A 17082-nucleotide genomic window follows, 5' to 3' on the forward strand; every position below is an offset into this window, starting at 1 on the left:
GGAAAATCTCAAATCTGGGCCAGGACTGCAAATCCTAGCTAGGCAGCAGAGAGGAGTACATTTCTTTGGTGTCTAAGAAGGGTGAGTGGAGCCTGGAGAAAGGCAAGTTTGGGTTTAAGAATGTGAAACTCTGAAACAGGGAGCGAAGTGAAGCCTCAGCTACCCTGGTCCCATCTCCCCTCAAGGTGGAGCCTAGGGAGGGAGAACAATAAAATGGAAAATGCCAGGATGGCAGCCACTGTCCAGAAGGTGAGTTCCCAGGCTGGGTGAAGAGGCCCAGTGGCCCTTTTCTGTGTCAGGCTGTGGGGATGAAGAGATCAAAGTAGAGCAGGTTCCAGTGGGATCCAAGAGCCTGGGAGGTGACATTTGCATCTGCAGCTTCCTCCATTGTCCCAGCCTCCCAGAAAGAGAAAAGGAGGGGACCAGACAGGGCATGGGAACACTTTTCTTCCCCACCAGCACCACTAGGAATTTCCTAGTCTGTGGGAGGATCCCCCTACTCAAACACACACTTAAGGGTCCCTCCCAATAGGATTTATCTGAACCCCAGATCCTTCTTCAATCTCAGACATCACTTTCTTGACTGGATAGCTTGGGCCCCAAGTCCCCTGTGCTCCACAAATTTCTCCTCTTGCATCCTGCAGCCCGGACTCTAGACAGGAAAGAGCCCCCCAAACTCTATGCCAGCCCTACAAGGCCCCAAGTCTGGGCTAGAATCCAGACCCCGTGGTGGTGAGGCTCTTTGTTCTCCTACAGACTCAACCCACCCCCTCCTTTTTTTAAACTGGAATTTCTCCCATAAAAAAGGAGGCAGGAGCTCCAGAGCTTCTCTCTTTCTCTCTCTCTCTCTCTCTCTCTCTCTCTCTCTCTCTCTCTTTCTCTCTCTCTCTCTCTCTCTCTCTCTCAGAATATAGAGGAAACAGAGAAATGACAGTTAAGGAGGGAAATCTGATCATTTCCAGAGGAGAAAATCTCAGCATTGAATAAGGCACACACCAACTTCATTTCTTTCATCCTCCCTATCATAAAATTCAGGCTACATCCAGTCTTCAAGTGTGTGCATTAGGCTTGCCCCACTCCTGATGTAAATGCTGTTAAGGTGTAACTCTGACTTTGTCTTCCATACTATGGGTCGAGAATTCTTCCATCCACACCCAACTTCAGAAAGATACAAATATCTGTCTCTTCATTTTCCTAGTATTTTCCTGGGGGGGGTGTCTTTGTAAGCAGGCAGTAGGACATGTAAATTAATTGTACACAAACAGAAAAGCAGACACTAAACAAGAGCCTTTATTTGTATATGCATATAGAAAATTTAGGCAGAGAACTGGGTGTCTTCATGAACACATTTGGGCTGTGTCTACAAGGGATCCGCTGAGACAGTGCATTTATTCTGTCCACGTCCCTAAAAGCCCCAAGCACGAGTGTAGCATGCAGACACCCACACACACACACCCGCGCGCGCGCGCACACACACCCACACACACACAGAGAGTGAAAAAGTAACTTAAACATATCCTGCTTCATATGTTGGAGAAGTTGAACTTAGCTGAGAACTTGGTTCACGGGAGGCCAAGTGGCTTCTGTAGATGTCCCTTTGAAAAAGCAACCCAGAGTGAAGCAGACTTCCTAATGGGACTGAGGACCATTTTCCACTTCCCTTCGTATATATTTAAATGCCCCATCTTTTCCGTCAACCCAGCAGCTCAGCTAGAGACCAGGAAGTCCCATTCCTTCTCATTTCTCTTGATTTTCTCTAAATTTCATCCATAGTCAAGCCCCATGGCTCATCCCTGAAGCCAGACGGGTGGAGGTGTGGCCGTGTGGTGGGGGCGGAGTGGGGGGGCGGTGAGCTTTGCAGCCGAGGTTTCAGCTCCGGGCTTTCTAGGGCAGCATCGCCTCGGAGATGTAATTACTATGTTTCCAGTGGTGCATATTCTCCTGGAGTGTTTAATTTGATTTTATTTGTGTCTCAGCGAGATCCACATTTTTTCGGGGGATGGGGGAGAAGCGACCCCAGGCTTAAAGTTAATTAACCAGCAAGGTTTTACTTTCCACCGCCCGCATGCAGGCTCTTGAATCCGCGCCTTCCACCGGGGTCCCCCGCACCCCAGTAGTGGTGTGGGCACCAAGGTCTTGGATAACCAAGCTGTGGGGGAGAAGGGTGACTAGAGGGTGTTGGTCAGAGCATGCGACTTCCCCAGTCACATTTTTTGCGCCCTTAACCTCGAACTTTCCCCTCCAGCATTCCCCAAGTCGCTTTGGGGTCCTACATCTTCGGCTGGTCTTCTTAGCGAAGGCGATTTTGTTTCCTTCTCTCTCGTCTTCCCGCTAAATTTTGGCCGTCTAGTGTCCCTAATAAACGGAATTGTAAAGTTGCCTGGTTAATTAAATCTATATCTCATTGCAATAGGAATAGTTAATGTCCTTATATAAACCTGGAAAAGAACATACTATTAATTTTATTTATTGCTGGGTCTCCCTGTACGCAAAGCCTTCCCGCCTTTCTGGCCCCTGCTGGGGGCCATACCTTTGGGTCCTGAGGGGGTCTAGCACTAGGCCGAACCAGGGAGGAAGCCCCAGCAATGGGGCCGGCGCTTTAGGCCTTTTGTTTCTCCTGGTTGCCCCACAGAGCTGGTCCCTGTCGCCAGGGGTTCTCCATGGGGGCCCTGCACTTTACTGGATAGGAGGGCAGAGCCTCCGCATCACCTCTACCATGCGTGGCTGGAAAACCCGCAGACCTTCCCATCCACCCACCCCACCAGTCATGCATTAGGCAAGGGGGCCAAGGTCATACGACCCAGTCTAGCCTTATCCAGGCGGTGTTTGCTCTCCTCATTTTACCTTGACCTTGGACTCCAGCGGCAGGGTAGCCAGTTTCCTAAACTAGCCAACTCCCAGCAAGAACCCACCGTTCCCTGGGCTTATCTCCCCTCACCCCACCATCATTGCCTCAACACACGGTGGCTGGCCTGCTGTGTTTCAGACCCCTTTCTGTTGTATTTTCCTTCTTGCTGCCAGCCCTTCGCTTCAGAACTCACCAACGGCCTGGGCGCTCACAATCTTCAAATACCACCTTCTTCCCCCATGGAGGAAGGAGGCAATCGCGAGGGTCTCAGCTGGCCATTTGCCTCGGGTTTCAGGGGTCCACTGGGTCGGGCTTGGCGGGGGGCCTATTGCGTGGAGACAGCCTATGCAAACAGGCGCACCCAGCCTGTGGCAGAGGCAAGAAAGAGGGAGACACTGCAGCCCCTCTGCCCTGTTTTTTTTCCTCTCTTTATTACCTCTTCTCCTCAGGGAGGCCCTGAGCTGAAAGGGAACTTCCCTCAATTCCACTGAGATGCCCCTCGCCAAGGGGTAACTCTATTGAGGCCCAGGACAAGCGAGGGGGAGTTAGAACGAAAGAAGGGAGGGCTTGTTGAAAAAATCAGTACGTTGGTGTTAATTTTTCTTTGAAATAGAGGACAGTTTTAGGTCATGGAAATAATCCGTAGTAAAAGGGAGTGACCCCGAGAAAGCTGTGCAAGCTAAAAATGAGGTTGTTCAACTGAGGACTGCGTGGATCTCGGCTGTTTGGCCCCTCGGCCCTCACCACCCCAATCAGCCCAGGTCACTAAGGGCACAGGCGGATCCTGGGGACTGAGGTCGGACCTCAGGGATCCTCAAGAGTTGCACCTGGAAGAGATCCCTTCAGTGGGCAGTGTTGATTCTTCCCCGTTTTCCACATTACCTTCTGTACACGTAAAGGGGAGAGCGCAGTCTCCTAGGCATCCAAGGCTTTTCGCTTACTTCCTTCCACTGAATCTGCCTCCCCATTTGTTTGAAAAAATGCTCACTCTGAGGCTCTTATTTCTATCGCATATTGAAATAGTCTATTCTAGTCTATTGTCCCCCCCCCCACGTTTCCCTCCTTCTGTTTCTGAGCGTATTCCATCACTGCATGCCTCCCCCACCCGGTGATGAAATCTGTGTTTCAGGGCTATCACATCTCCCGACCCTCTCCGATATCAGCAAGAAAAGAGGGTCTGTGGGTTTAGGAAAAGTGGAAATGGAACCACAATCTGGGCATCAAAGACTCTGCACGGCGTCGTCGGGTTCTTACCAGCCGTGAGCTGGAGCGAAGCTTGCCAGGGCGGGAGCGCTACTGCCTGTTTTCTAGTTTCTTCATTTATTGTTATATTTTAAATCCAGTTTAGTCCCCACTGTTAGCTCCAAGCCCCAATTTAGAGACTTTGGCAGTCAAAGCTATCAGTTTGGGGGGGTGGGTCTCTGTTTCCCCTGTGCGCGCATCTTGAGCCTAGGAAGAGGAGCCCAGGCACACTCCTCTCCTCCCCAAGCCCCTTTGCGTCGGCCAAATTCGGCCTTCTCCCCTCCCCCTCCCTTACGGGGCCTGCCAGGAGGGGGCGTCGCCCTGTCCCTTTAAATCTCCCAGCTCCCTCCGCCTTTTCCCTTTCTAAGAGCCAATCAGTAGAGACCTCACTTCTTTTCGCTCCGCCTCACCTCTTGGGGAGGGAACCCCAGGAGACCCAAGCAGGTCATCACGTGGGCAGACCTTGGTCACGTGGGAGCCAGAAGAGTGCTAGGGGGTGGAGGGCGGGAGCTGGCGGATTTCTTAATGAAGTGTCTCCGCATGCGTAGAGGGAATGTGAGGAGGGAGGTGGAAGCACCAAGAGAAGGGGAGGGGTGGAGAGGGCAGGGAGGAGGGAGGGGGAGGGAAAAAGGGAGCGAGGTGTCTCCCTAGCTCGCTGCCTCTGGCAAGTGGAGTTTTTAAAAAGCTCGAGCAGATCATGTCATGACGACTTCGCTGCTCCTGCATCCGCGCTGGCCGGAGAGCCTTATGTACGTCTATGAGGACAGCGCGGCGGAGAGCGGCAGCGGCGGCGGCGGCGGCGGCGGGGGAGGCGGCGGCGCGGGCGGCGCGGGGGGCGGCTGCAGCGGAGCGAGCCCCGGCAAAGCCCCGAGCATGGACGGTCTGGGCAGCAGCTGCCCGGCCAGCCACTGCCGCGACCTGCTTCCGCACCCCGTGCTGGGCCGCCCGCCGGCTCCTCTGGGCGCCCCTCAGGGCACCGTCTACACGGACATCCCGGCTCCGGAGGCTGCTCGCCAATGCGCTCCGCCGCCGGCACCCCCCACCTCGTCCAGCGCCACCCTGGGCTACGGTTATCCATTTGGGGGCAGCTACTACGGCTGCCGCCTGTCGCACAACGTGAACCTGCAGCAGAAGCCTTGCGCCTACCACCCGGGCGATAAATACCCGGAGCCGTCGGGCACCCTGCCCGGTGACGACCTGTCCTCCAGGGCCAAGGAGTTCGCCTTCTACCCCAGCTTCGCCAGCTCCTACCAGGCGATGCCCGGCTACCTGGACGTGTCGGTGGTGCCTGGGATCAGCGGGCATCCGGAGCCGCGTCACGACGCACTCATTCCCGTCGAAGGTTACCAGCACTGGGCTCTTTCCAATGGCTGGGACAGTCAGGTGTACTGCTCCAAGGAGCAGTCGCAGTCCGCCCACCTCTGGAAGTCTCCCTTCCCAGGTAAGGAAGGGGCCTGAGAGCCGCCGCCGCCACCGCCGGCCGGGGACCCCTCCCCGCCCTGCCTGCCCCGGGGCTCCGCGCCCCAGCCACCCCCGCCGTCTGGCCTCGGCGCGCCAGCTCGGCTGGGCTGTCGATGGAGCCGGCCGGGCGAGCTGCGCTGAGGAATGCGCTCGGGAAGAAATCTGCTCCGACACGTTCCCCGGAGCTGCCGGGTCGAGAATGAAGCAATCAGAGGCGCCCGAGCGCCGGCTCGGCTCCCGTCGGGAGCTCGCCTCCTCCTCCTCCTCCTCCTCCTCCTCCTCCTCCTCCTGCCCGCTCCAGCCTCTTGCAGGGCTCCGGGAATCTAAACCCGTTTTCGGCCAGGAATGGGGTCGGGGTGGGCCTCCAATGCCTTGGAACCTAAAGCAAAACTCTCAACCCACTGAATGATTGGGGAGGGATAAGAACCCTCATCTTGTCCGAATTTTCAGGATCGTTCAGGCACTGGATAGTAGTTTTAAAATAGGGACGTAGTTTGTCAGATTCTATAGAAATGTACAGTTTTAAAAAAAATTTTTAATTCATCCATCAGTGTTCTGATTGTTAAGAGATCAGGACAGCTGAAATCTCCGGAGAGAGGTGAGGGAAGGAGACTCACATCTCTCTCCTGGGATATAAAATATTCTTTGCCACACTGGTATACTGAGCTCAAATCTTATGAATGTTCCCACTGCCAGGTCCTCCAAATGTGGTCAAGATAGTGAAAGAGGGGTTGGAGATGAGAGGTAGGGGAAAAGACTTGTATTCGTGGTCTGGTTCCAGGCCACCGGCTGGGGACCCCTGGGTCTTATCTGGCTTTGTATGGGAAGGCAGAATTCACTGATGTCCTGTTTCCTCTCTGACTGAGGCTATCTCTGAATAGGAAAGGATCCTGCAACTCCCCAGAAAGGATCCTGTCACTCACCAGAGGAGAAAGACCAATCTCAGGTTTCCCAAAATCACATTCGGAGCTTTCTTTGAATTCTGCTCTGAGAAATAAGGGTTTGGGGTGTAGAGATGAGTCTGCTTCCCCTGTAAGCAAAGCTCAGTGAAAGAAGTTCCTCCCTTTTGATGCCTACAGGATGGAGGTGGTGGGGATGGAAGAGGGGAGAGAACCATAGATGTCTCCCCATACTGCCCAGAGGGCCCCTCCCAGCTCCACAAGCTGGGCCCAGGAATGTTTTTACTAGGAGGTATAAACCTGAAGACTTCCTACGAGTGGGCCTAAAATTCCTCTGCATCCGGGATCGGGAGCAAAGATAGATAGACCATGAAGAATAGCAAATAACAATCTTACAAATCTTACAAATACTATGAGGCTACTTAGTATTCCACAACTCAATCCAGAATGGGACCAGCACAAGGCACTCCATTTCTGAAGGCCAGAACTGAAGATGATTCTATTTTAGTAAATGGTACCATGCATTGCTTACTCTGTATTGGCTGTAAGATTTTTATATAATATATTTTTATTAACTACCTAATATGAAACATTTAATGCATTTCCAGAAGACGGGCAGTTCATACATAGGCATACTATAATGTATTATAAAGAGGTTGCCCCTTAATTCACTTATCTCACCAAAGCAGAAAGCACCTTAAGAGATGAGGGTCAAGCAGGAATTCCTGGGGCAGTGGAACTGATGGACTATGCCAAGGGACCCTTGGGCAGGTGAGCAGGTGCTCACTAGGCCCACTGTGGGCAAGACATCCTTGTATATGCATATGGATTGTGGCAGGAGTAAAGGATTGGAGAGGAAGTCAGAAATGTCTTTGGGCAAAATAAATACCTCAACGATTCCTCAAAAAAAAAGACTCCACTAAAAATAAACACTTTTTGATCACAGCCTCCTACAGAAAAACCTTTGAGATGAAAAAAATACAGCCCAATTGAGATTTAATACACTTGCAGATCACTGCAGGGAAATGGTTATAAAACCCAGAGTTCCTCAGCAATTCCCGGTGTGGCTATAGAATTGGACTCAGGTATATCAGTGCAGAGGTCCAGGACAGGAGCAGATGAAAAAGAAATTATCTTCAGACACCCTCCATCTTTCTACCCACACAGGTCTTTTAGAAGTAGTGAGATTTCCAGATAACTCTGTCTATGCAATTGTGGTTTGTTCAGCAACATCTAGGCATAAACACCACTGTCTCTCTTCAATGCCTCTGGCTCTGAGAAACCTCATCTATGGTAGTCTGAGCTGGTATGGGAGATGGAAGCAATTGTTCAGAAAGATCCAGATAATTAGGGCTGAGATGTGTTGTGGCTTCTTCTTTCTCCCAATTACACAGACCTTTGCTTCATTGCTCTGAGTTCTCCCACCGCCCCCCCATGCCTCGCCCCGCTTCCTTGGTGAGTATAGACAACTTTCTTTACTGAGAGCTAGAAATTCCAGGCGAGAATTAGAGAGCGAGTGGGAGACAGGGTTGAGGGAAAGAGAAAGGAACAGTGGGGCTTGGGGGGCCATACTAGAAGTCTCTACTGACAAGCCTTTGAATTTGGGTTGAGAAGAGCAGTTAGCTGGATTTCTAGTTGAACAGGATAATCTTCAGAACCCAGAAGGTAGGTAGTCAAGTGTGGGCAGGCTCCTGTGTACAGGATCCCCTCAATCCCAAAAGAAAGCAATGGCTGGGCATTGTTTTGATTTTTATTTGCTCCTCAAAGGTGTTGATTAGGTTCCCAGGTATGAGATGATTGGTGTATGAGGTCAGGAGGAAGACTAGAAAGGGGTGATTGGGAAATTAATAGCCAAGTCCCCACTCACTTTAGGCAGTGTAGATATAGCTCAAGGTCTAAGCTACCAGATGTTCCCCATCTGTAGCTCCCACTTCCAGTCAAGGCAGCAGACAATGAAAGGGGGCTTCTTTGAGAACACAAGACTAAGGTTGTTTCCCCAGGTAGCCAAAGCAACCTGCATTTTGGTCTGATCCACGAAAAACTAGGGCAAATCAACCCTTGACATCCTATAGAGAAAAATAACAAGGTTACTTTTTACACTGATTATTTAGGGTTGTGTCGATTAAATCTCAATGGAAATTTAGAATTGGAGTTTAGAAAACCAAAACTGGTTAGCTAATTGTGAGAGTTTACAGAAAGTGGGGTTAAAAAATCAAGAACAATTATCTGGTTAATTCAGAAACTAAAACCCATCTTTATTCCCACTTTGCCTGCAGCAAAAAGGAGGTATTTTAAACTTGGGTTGTACCAGAGGGTCTATTTCCATTTTTGAACATACAGTATCATTATATGAAGAGTCAGAAGAGTCTGGATTTAGAATCTGATTTTGTCATTGAAGTTATTTTGCCCGCTCTGTACCTCTAACTCCTGCTCTTGTAAAATGGGTTTAATAAAAATAAGCCTGAAGAAATATTCTGAGAATTTAAGAACAAAAACAAAAAACTCATAATATCATTACTTACCCTCTTCATTTTTTTTCTTGTCCTAGAATCATCAGTTTCCCAAACCATGATTACATCTACAAGAGTAAAACAAATTTGAGAGCTGAGGGATTAAAAAAAATTATATTGTACTAAAAAAATCTTCTTTTAAACTAAAGGATCTTACCTGTTAAAGTGAAGTTGTTTTTGTTTTTCAAACTTTAAAAATCTTGGTTTATTTATACAGAGGCAGAGAAAAATGACATTTGACAATTTCCTGAGAAATTGTCACCATGAAGATAGCCAAGGCAGGCCATTGGAATTCCACTTTCATCTTTCTCCCTGAGCACTGTATTTCTCCCTGCATTTGACTGTGATCTCTTCTCTTCCCTTTCCTGTATAAACAGGGTTCTCTGAAAGAAAGCAGATCCACAAGGAATGGTGTAGGGAAGATGTTTGGGGAAAATGGGGTATAAAGAAGCTTTGTGTCTTCACTCTGAGCTGTGTGGACAATTCCACAGGACAATAAGAATGAAGAAGAAACATCAAATATCCAGTCTTCCTCATTAGCTTCTGCCTGGAAAAATTGAGGGCTAAGTTATTTAGATAATCTCCCTCATCCGTCCACTTGCAAGTGCTGCTATGACCTTTTACTGCTAAGGGATGCAGTAAAGAGGAAGACAGGGATGTAAGTGATATGCTGGTTTTAGTTAATGTGAAATCCTCACAGCCTAAAGAAACTGAACTGGTAGTGGTTGAGATGACAGGATTAGGGTTTAAGATTAGGGTCGGTGTGTGGGATGTAATCAGTTTCCTTTACCTTGGAAGGAATTGAACAGGGAGGGGCTTGAGAGAGATTTTGCTCTTTCTGGTGAGACCTGGGTAGGAACCCCTATTTACAGGGATCTGATTCCTTGTGTCAAGGCAGGTCTTCCTACCTTGTGTGGTTAGATGATTCACAACATTGGGCCCCAGTTCCTACAGTGACTGATTCCTAAGCAGGCTGGCTTCACCTGTTCATGTTTCTTCTCTTTATGTTGGGACCTCAGATCCCTATTGCAGGCTAGAGCCCAAAGGCATGAGGACTTATTGGTGGTCTCTAGTCTCTGTCTCTGAAGCTTACCCCCTGCCTGCCAAACCCTCCTCAAACATACAACAGAACTTCTCTGACACTGGGGCAGAATATAGGCTGATAGACCTTCTAACTATTAGCTAACTGCAAGAAGAAATACTTTTCTAAATATCCAAAATACTGTAAGTATGACAAGGATGGGGATTTGAGGATCCCCTTAAAGGGTCCAAAGTTCCTAATAATGAGTGTTGTGCAGAGCCATATTGGACACTAAGGCGAAAGGAAAATTCAGTAATACTGATCCTGTTTATTTTTTTAAAAAACTATTGTTTATTGATTTCTACATTCACTGTGATTTTTAAAGAACCTCATTAAAATATTATCTTGATTACTAAGTTTTTGGAGCCCCTTCCCTCAGTTTGTACCAGAGCTAGTACTCCAGTGGCCTCACCCTATTCGTGGCCTGGCTAAAAACAGAGGTGCAAAGGATTAGGGGGCTTCCTCAGGCAGAACTATTCACAAGCAAGCTTTTGAGACCCTTCCCAAACCATGTGCCTGTGCAGGCAGCCTTTCAATCTCCCTTAGTTGGATCCAGCCAACCGCCTCACCTCCTCCCGCCTGCCTTCTCTCTTCCCCAGATGTGGTTCCCCTGCAGCCCGAAGTAAGCAGCTACAGGCGCGGGCGCAAGAAACGCGTGCCCTACACTAAAGTGCAGCTGAAGGAGCTAGAGAAGGAGTACGCGGCTAGCAAATTTATCACCAAAGAGAAGCGCCGGCGCATCTCGGCCACCACGAACCTCTCCGAGCGCCAGGTCACCATCTGGTTCCAGAACCGACGGGTGAAAGAAAAGAAGGTGGTCAGCAAATCGAAAGCGCCTCATCTCCACTCCACCTGACCATCCACCCGGCAACCCGCCCCATCTATTTATGTCACCGCTTTGTACCATAACTGAACCCATCGAAGGACACTGCACTCAGTGCAGATGAGTATTTAATCTTAACAGGAACCGCGCGCGCGCGCGCGCGCCAGAGGCGGAGAGTCTCCGAGGCTGTGCTTGGCCTTACCTTACCCCCCATCCCATCCCAACCTCATTCCCCATCCAGATGGTGTCCACCGAGCTCCAACAGCTGGGGAGGTGGGTCCGGGTGGGTTTGGGAGGAAGACTGTTGGCCTCTACTCCCCCTGGCCCTCATTACTCGCCTCACCAGAAAGCAGAGTGGCAGCGGAGAGCCCAATCATTCCGACCAAAGCAGGATTGGGGAAGGGGGGGAGCGTTCCAAATGACCCAGTTCTTGCCTATACCCAGGATGGTAGAAGACCCTCCTTCAGGGTGGCTTGGGCACAACATCTGGCGAGCCCACACTTTCCTTCCAGTTCCTCCTTTTCCCTGTACCTCCCGCACTCCATAAGCAAATTTCCCAGTTATGATTTTCTGTGCATATTTTTAAATTCGTGTTAATATTAATGTTATTAGGGACCTGGCAGCGTGATTGGACTACAGATGATGCTGTGCTTGGAGCTTGTAGGTTTTCCTTCTTTCCTGTCTATTTCAACAAAAGCTGAAGTTGGTGCCACCCCTCTGCCCATCACAGCTTAGAAGCAATTTCTCAGGAGGGAGGTGCCTTTGATCCACTCCCTCCTCTGCTCTTTCTCTGAGTCAAGTGAAAATTCAAGGAGGACAAAAACTCCAACCATGCTGCTAAATGCGGCTTATCTCTTCTCTTTCTCTGTCATAGTGAAGTTGGGAATTTAGGTAGGCTCAGAATCTGCCCAGGCTCAGAGAGTGGGTCCCTCAGCAGAGTCCCTCTTCACTCACTTCTCCAACAACTTAGGAGAGAGACCTTACGCTTTCACTTTTACTGATTTCCTGGGGAAAGCTAGAAGAGCTAGTCTAGTAGGCTAAAATAACTGGCCAAAATTAACCAGCCAAATGTAGATGCTGCCTAATATTTCTCTCCTCAAAAGCCAACTTGGTGCTGTGGGGGCCCCTTACCTCTTCCTTTCCCACTGGCACATTACAAAACAGTGTTCTTTTGAAATGTCCATCAGAAATAGGCTCTTTTTTTTTTAAATGTTTTGTGTATCTGTATATAGTATTGTGATGTCTGGATGACAATGTACTGAATGCAAAAAGAAAAAACTCACAAATCTGTTTTTAAAATAAAAATATCTTTTTTTTTGCCTTGATTTTATTGCTCTGATTCCTTCTGAAGTTCCTCTATCCACTGGCTCTTTAGGGCCATCTGTTATGTCATGACTGGGCCAAAATGGACAGAGGAAAAACATAGACATCACCACTCAGCTGGGTAGATCTTCAACCTATATTGTGTTCCACTTAGGTTTTTAAGCTATTTGGGTTGTCTGTACTATCTGTAATATCTGCACAAGATAAAGCTTCCCACCCTGACACCCAGCTTAGATGAATTTATGTTACAAGAGAGAAAATGTAATTAATGATTGTAAAGGCCTAGAAGTGAGTGAGTGAGAAAAGTACATAGCAGGACATGCCTTAGCTCAGTGGTACAGGGCTTACCTAGAATGTGCACGACTCTGGGTTTAATTTCCAGTAGCCTCCCCCCTCTCCATCTGGGTGCTAAGAAGGCAGCAAGCATCCCAACTGGGAGCTGGGTGGGGCAGTGGTATATTGCTAAGTTAGGCTCCCGGCATTCTACTGCCCCAGAGGTTTCCAAATCCCTCCAGCCAGTTCATGCTTGAGGTTGGGATTAGAATAGGGTCTGTGCTATCCGCCAGGGGTGCCTTTGGGCTTAGCTTTCCCAGGCTACACTCTTTTCTTCCCCTCCTCAACCTATGAAGAGAGATTTGAGTATTAGAGCCCCTTGAGTCCCCAGTTTGCCACATCAGTTCCACTTTTACTCTCTAGCATTCCTGGGAGCACCAGTTTTCCAGGCAATCAGGAGGCTGTGTAGATACTGCCACTAATTTGTTTTCCTTGTCGCGTCTGTGCCTATCTCCCTATCTGGTAGAGTTAATGAGATCGTTAAGTTGTCAGGTTAAGAGACTTTTAAAAAGCAATATAGCCTAAAACAATGTTATCTCAGATTAAATCTTTACTGCAGCAATTTTTATTTATATATAATATTTTTCCTCTCTGGAGACACAGAAAGACTGGAGGCATGTTGGAAATCAGAGTTCTCTGTTTTCCGCTTGCTTGATGGGGCTGAAGCTTTTAAGTTTTCCTTTAAATAAGTATTTCTGGGGGGCGAAGTGTGTACACACACGCGCGCGCGCGCACACGCAATCTGAGAGACAGAGCCTGAAGAAATCACTCTCTGTGGAGACTCTGCTATCGATGTGACTACCAGTCTTGTTCTGCTTGGCTCAACTCTGAATTGACTACCTGAGAACCACACACTGAGCAGTGGAGATTTGAGAGGGAATAGAATCTCCTAGGAATAAGATTCACTCCATTTCACTTCTCTCCCCTTCCAACATGCCAACCTCTCTCAAAAAGCCTCTAGATCTCTCCTGAAATAGAGTCTGAGACTAAATGTGTGTGCTTTGTTAGAGAAAAGAACAGTAGACAAGAAGCCTGGGGCTCTTTTGATATAGCCCTCAGCCCATATCTTAATTGTCTGGAGTAGTCCCAAGACAAAGTTGTAGACCCAACAGAAGCTGAGGGACTTAAAGTTCTCAGAAGGATCCTGCTATTTCAGTACACACACCCCCTACACTTAATCAAATGATCAAATGATGGAGTCTTAGCCATTCCCCCACACACACAACGTGCCTGAAGCCTCAGCTCCTCAGGAGACTGGAAGCCTTCCCATGCTGAAGGATCCACCTTAAGACCCCAGAAGTGGGAGATGGAAGTGAAAAGAAAACTTGTGCAGGCTCATTGGGACTGCATGATGTCACTGGTAAGGTAAGCCAGGATTGCAGTTCTTCTGAATGCCTGTGAGCCTCAGTGTGCCAAGGTGTTTAGGACTTTTTAAAGAACTTAAATATATCCAGGTTGATTTTTGAAGATTATCATGCCTAGATTAATTTTGGGATGTGTCTACTATCATAAGAAGCAAACACTGTGCGAGTGTGTGTAAGTATGTGTTCTGGGAGGCAAAGTCGGGAAATGTATTATTATTTCCCTTATTTTGTTGATTTCTTACCTTTCCTTCCCCCAAGAGATGGTACTGCCATTGGGGATGCTGTAAGCTATTTCTGTGAAGGAGTGTGTGTGTGTGTTTCTAGAGCCTTTGAGTGGTGGACAAGGTCCTGCCTTTGTGAATGTGAATGTATAAATAAGAATGTTGTCGGGTGGCACTCATCTCAGGGTGTAGAGGATATTTTCTCTTTATTCACATCTATAACAAGTCTTTTTTCTAAGGCCAGTCTCCTAGTGCCTGTGTTGGAGTAAGACTGTATGTGAAGGCAAATATGAGGCTAAGTACAGAGGGGTAGGGCAGTCTGAAGGGCTGTGAACACAGAGGTTCCCCTCCGGAAACAGGCAGACTGAGGGTCTGAGGTGCCTGTAATTTTTCTCATTATTAGATGGCACTCCCCACCTCCCATATGCCCCCAAGAAGAGGGCTGGGGTTCCTAGGAGCACTGAGGCCTCACAGTAGTCTCTCTCCCAGGCTGCCAGGGTTTTGGGCTCAGCTAGATCCTTTCCTGAGGCGCTTTTTTTTTGGGGGGGGGGCTTTCTCACCTGCATTAGTTTCAGATCTAGGGCCAGCAGGATAGCCTTTCAGCCAGTACTCCCACAGCCGGAACCCACCTGAGGGAACAAGGCCAGCAATTCTCTCTCAGCAGATCTCTCCCTGAGACCATCTTCTTCTACGTTTCAGTCAGGCGCTGGGTCAGCAGTGGGGATGAGGTGGGGAGCAGCAGCCTACTGTGGGTGCAAGGCGCCATCTCGCTAAAAGGCCCTCCTGTTGGAGCCAAGTTTGCTGCTGCAGCCCCCTCTGCGGCTCCATCCTATTCAAGAAGAACTCCTCATCACAGGATAGCCTGAGTGGGTCTTGGATGGCATCGGAGCTCTCGGAGCTCTCGCTCAAGAAAACTCCAAGAGCCTTTTCAGGCAGATGTGTATCTAGACCTACGTTGGTGGGGGACTGAGCGGCCCTGGAGAGCAAGGGGCTTCTGGGAGGAGGAGGAGGGGGCCAGAACCTTTTCACAACCAACCAGGCTCTTCCTCTTTTAGCCTTGACCGTGACTAGGTCTTTCTGACCTTGACATCACAGGGAGCACAGGGAAGGGGGGAGGGTGGAAAAGGCCTTGATCTTCCGGTGGCCAGAGAAGGGGAGGTCCACTTGCCCCTTAGACGCGCCATCCCCCTTCCCGCCGAAGCCCGCCGCCTCTGTTTACACACAGAGGAGGTGTCGTCTCCAGTCTAGACAGGGGCGCTAATAACGCCCATAAAAGGCGGCCTCTCCAGAGATGCTCTGGTAACTCAGCTCTTGCGCGCCTGCCGCTGGCCGCTCCCTCCGCTTCTCCTGCCCCGCCCCCTCGTATACCTCGGCAGGGCTTGCGGGCCGCATTGGGGAGGGGGGGATTCCAGAAGATTTCTAGAAGCTGATAACCCACCCCCCACCCTCACCCTTCCGAGCCTCTTCGGTCTCCAAAGGTAAGTGGACCCCTGTTCTCCCAGTCCAGCCAGTCTTGGGATTGACGACAGAAGATTTTTTCCATCCCCACCAGCCTCCTATGCCGGTTGCTCCAACCCCAACCCGCGTTCCTCATCCAGGATTGAGGCCCTGGGTTTGAGAAGCAGCTGGGTAGCTGGGTGAAGCAGGACCCAAGCAGATCTCACGTCTTCTCCAGAGCTGGGTCTGGTCAGTGGACAGGGTCAGAGTCAGCGGACCAGGCCGAGGGGCAAGGGCACACAGAATAGTGCTCATACCTCCGTCCCCAACCCAGCTTCGAGGTCCGCGGAGATCAGGCCTGAGGCTCTTGGCTGCGCTACAAGCGGCTGTGGGTGTGGCATTTATGTGCTTTTTTTTTTTTTTTTTTTAACTTGGTCCCCACACCTTTCCTGACATTCAGTAATTCACTAGGCGGAGGAGATCCTCTGCTGGTGGAGGGGGAAAATGTCAGAGCTGTGGTTCTATTTAACCGTTAGCGCGCCACCGAAAGGACAGAAAATGGGGGAAGAGGGCTCATTTAGGGATACTCAGGTGTATGTGTGTGTGTGTAGTTGGTCTCCCAGACTTTCACGTCTGGGGCCTTTCACCTCTTCCCCCATTTTCTGAGCCGCAATCGGGCTAGAATCTTGTGGTGGGAGGGGACCCAGAGGAGCCGCGGGATTGGAGGAGCCTGAGTTCTGAAAGCCTGTCTGGTCTTCCAGTGTTCGCCCAGGCCCCCTCCTCGGAGCTGTAGATCCCTAGAAAGCAGCACTGGGGAAAGGATCTCTCAATTTGATCCTTAAATCCTGGGCATCCTCAGGGAGATTGGGAACCCTAGAGGAGTCATTGAAATGACAAATTAGGAGACAGAGACCTACCCCTACCCCTCAGCCCTGTCTGAACCAGATAAAGTTCTTCTCCCACGCCTTAACTGTCCCAGATAAAGAAGGCCAAGGAGTCGGGTGCCCCCCTCCCTCCCTGCAGCCGCCGCTTTTCCCTTCTTTTCCTCCAAGCTTTCGCCTCAGCCCTTCAGGGGCCCAGGCCCTGCCTCATTTGCATATGCGGAGGAACCGCTTTCTACAAACTAGACAGTGACCTTGAACTGGGCCTAGGCAGCTCCTCGACCCACCAAACAGAAGGCAGCACCGCGCTGAGTAATTCTCGATTTGGGGTTGGTGGGGGAGCCCCAGCGCAACCGCCTGAAGCCCATTCCAGGCCAGCTGCTTTGCCACAGCCACTAGAGCCGGCGTCGATTTTATAATTAACTTCTGTCTCTGGTCTCCGCGGCAGTAGAGGCCACGAGGATGCGGGAGGGAGGGAGGCACGGATAGAGAAGGTGTGGGAGAGATGAAGGGGCATCCAGCTGGTGGATGCGCTGAAAGACGCGGGCTGCCCTGGATCTTCAACGAAAGCCTTGGACTGTATCCTTGCCTTCAGCTTTAATTAACCCCTGAATTAATGAGCGGGGCATGGTTGAGCCAGGCCAGCTGCGGCGGGATCC

General features: G+C 49.9%; 1 protein-coding gene and 1 long non-coding RNA gene across 2 annotated transcripts; one reads left to right on the plus strand and one right to left on the minus strand.

The window, feature by feature from the left end:
- Positions 1 to 1054: 1054 nt before the first annotated feature.
- On the minus strand, positions 1055 to 5731 carry LOC141425765 (uncharacterized). Its single transcript, XR_012450853.1, has 3 exons — positions 5360 to 5731; positions 3042 to 3214; positions 1055 to 2355 (listed from the first exon to the last, which is right to left on the minus strand). It is a non-coding gene; the product is annotated as an uncharacterized lncRNA (long non-coding RNA).
- On the plus strand, positions 4711 to 12189 carry Hoxc13 (homeobox C13). Its single transcript, XM_020185130.2, has 2 exons — positions 4711 to 5531; positions 10641 to 12189. Exons 1-2 carry the CDS (start codon positions 4793 to 4795, stop codon positions 10895 to 10897), a joined length of 996 nt encoding a protein of 331 aa, XP_020040719.2. The 5' UTR covers positions 4711 to 4792; the 3' UTR covers positions 10898 to 12189.
- Positions 12190 to 17082: the final 4893 nt, after the last annotated feature.

The sequence above is a fragment of the Castor canadensis genome, chromosome 8 (assembly GCF_047511655.1).
Source record: "Castor canadensis chromosome 8, mCasCan1.hap1v2, whole genome shotgun sequence".
NCBI classification, from domain to species: domain Eukaryota; kingdom Metazoa; phylum Chordata; class Mammalia; order Rodentia; family Castoridae; genus Castor; species Castor canadensis.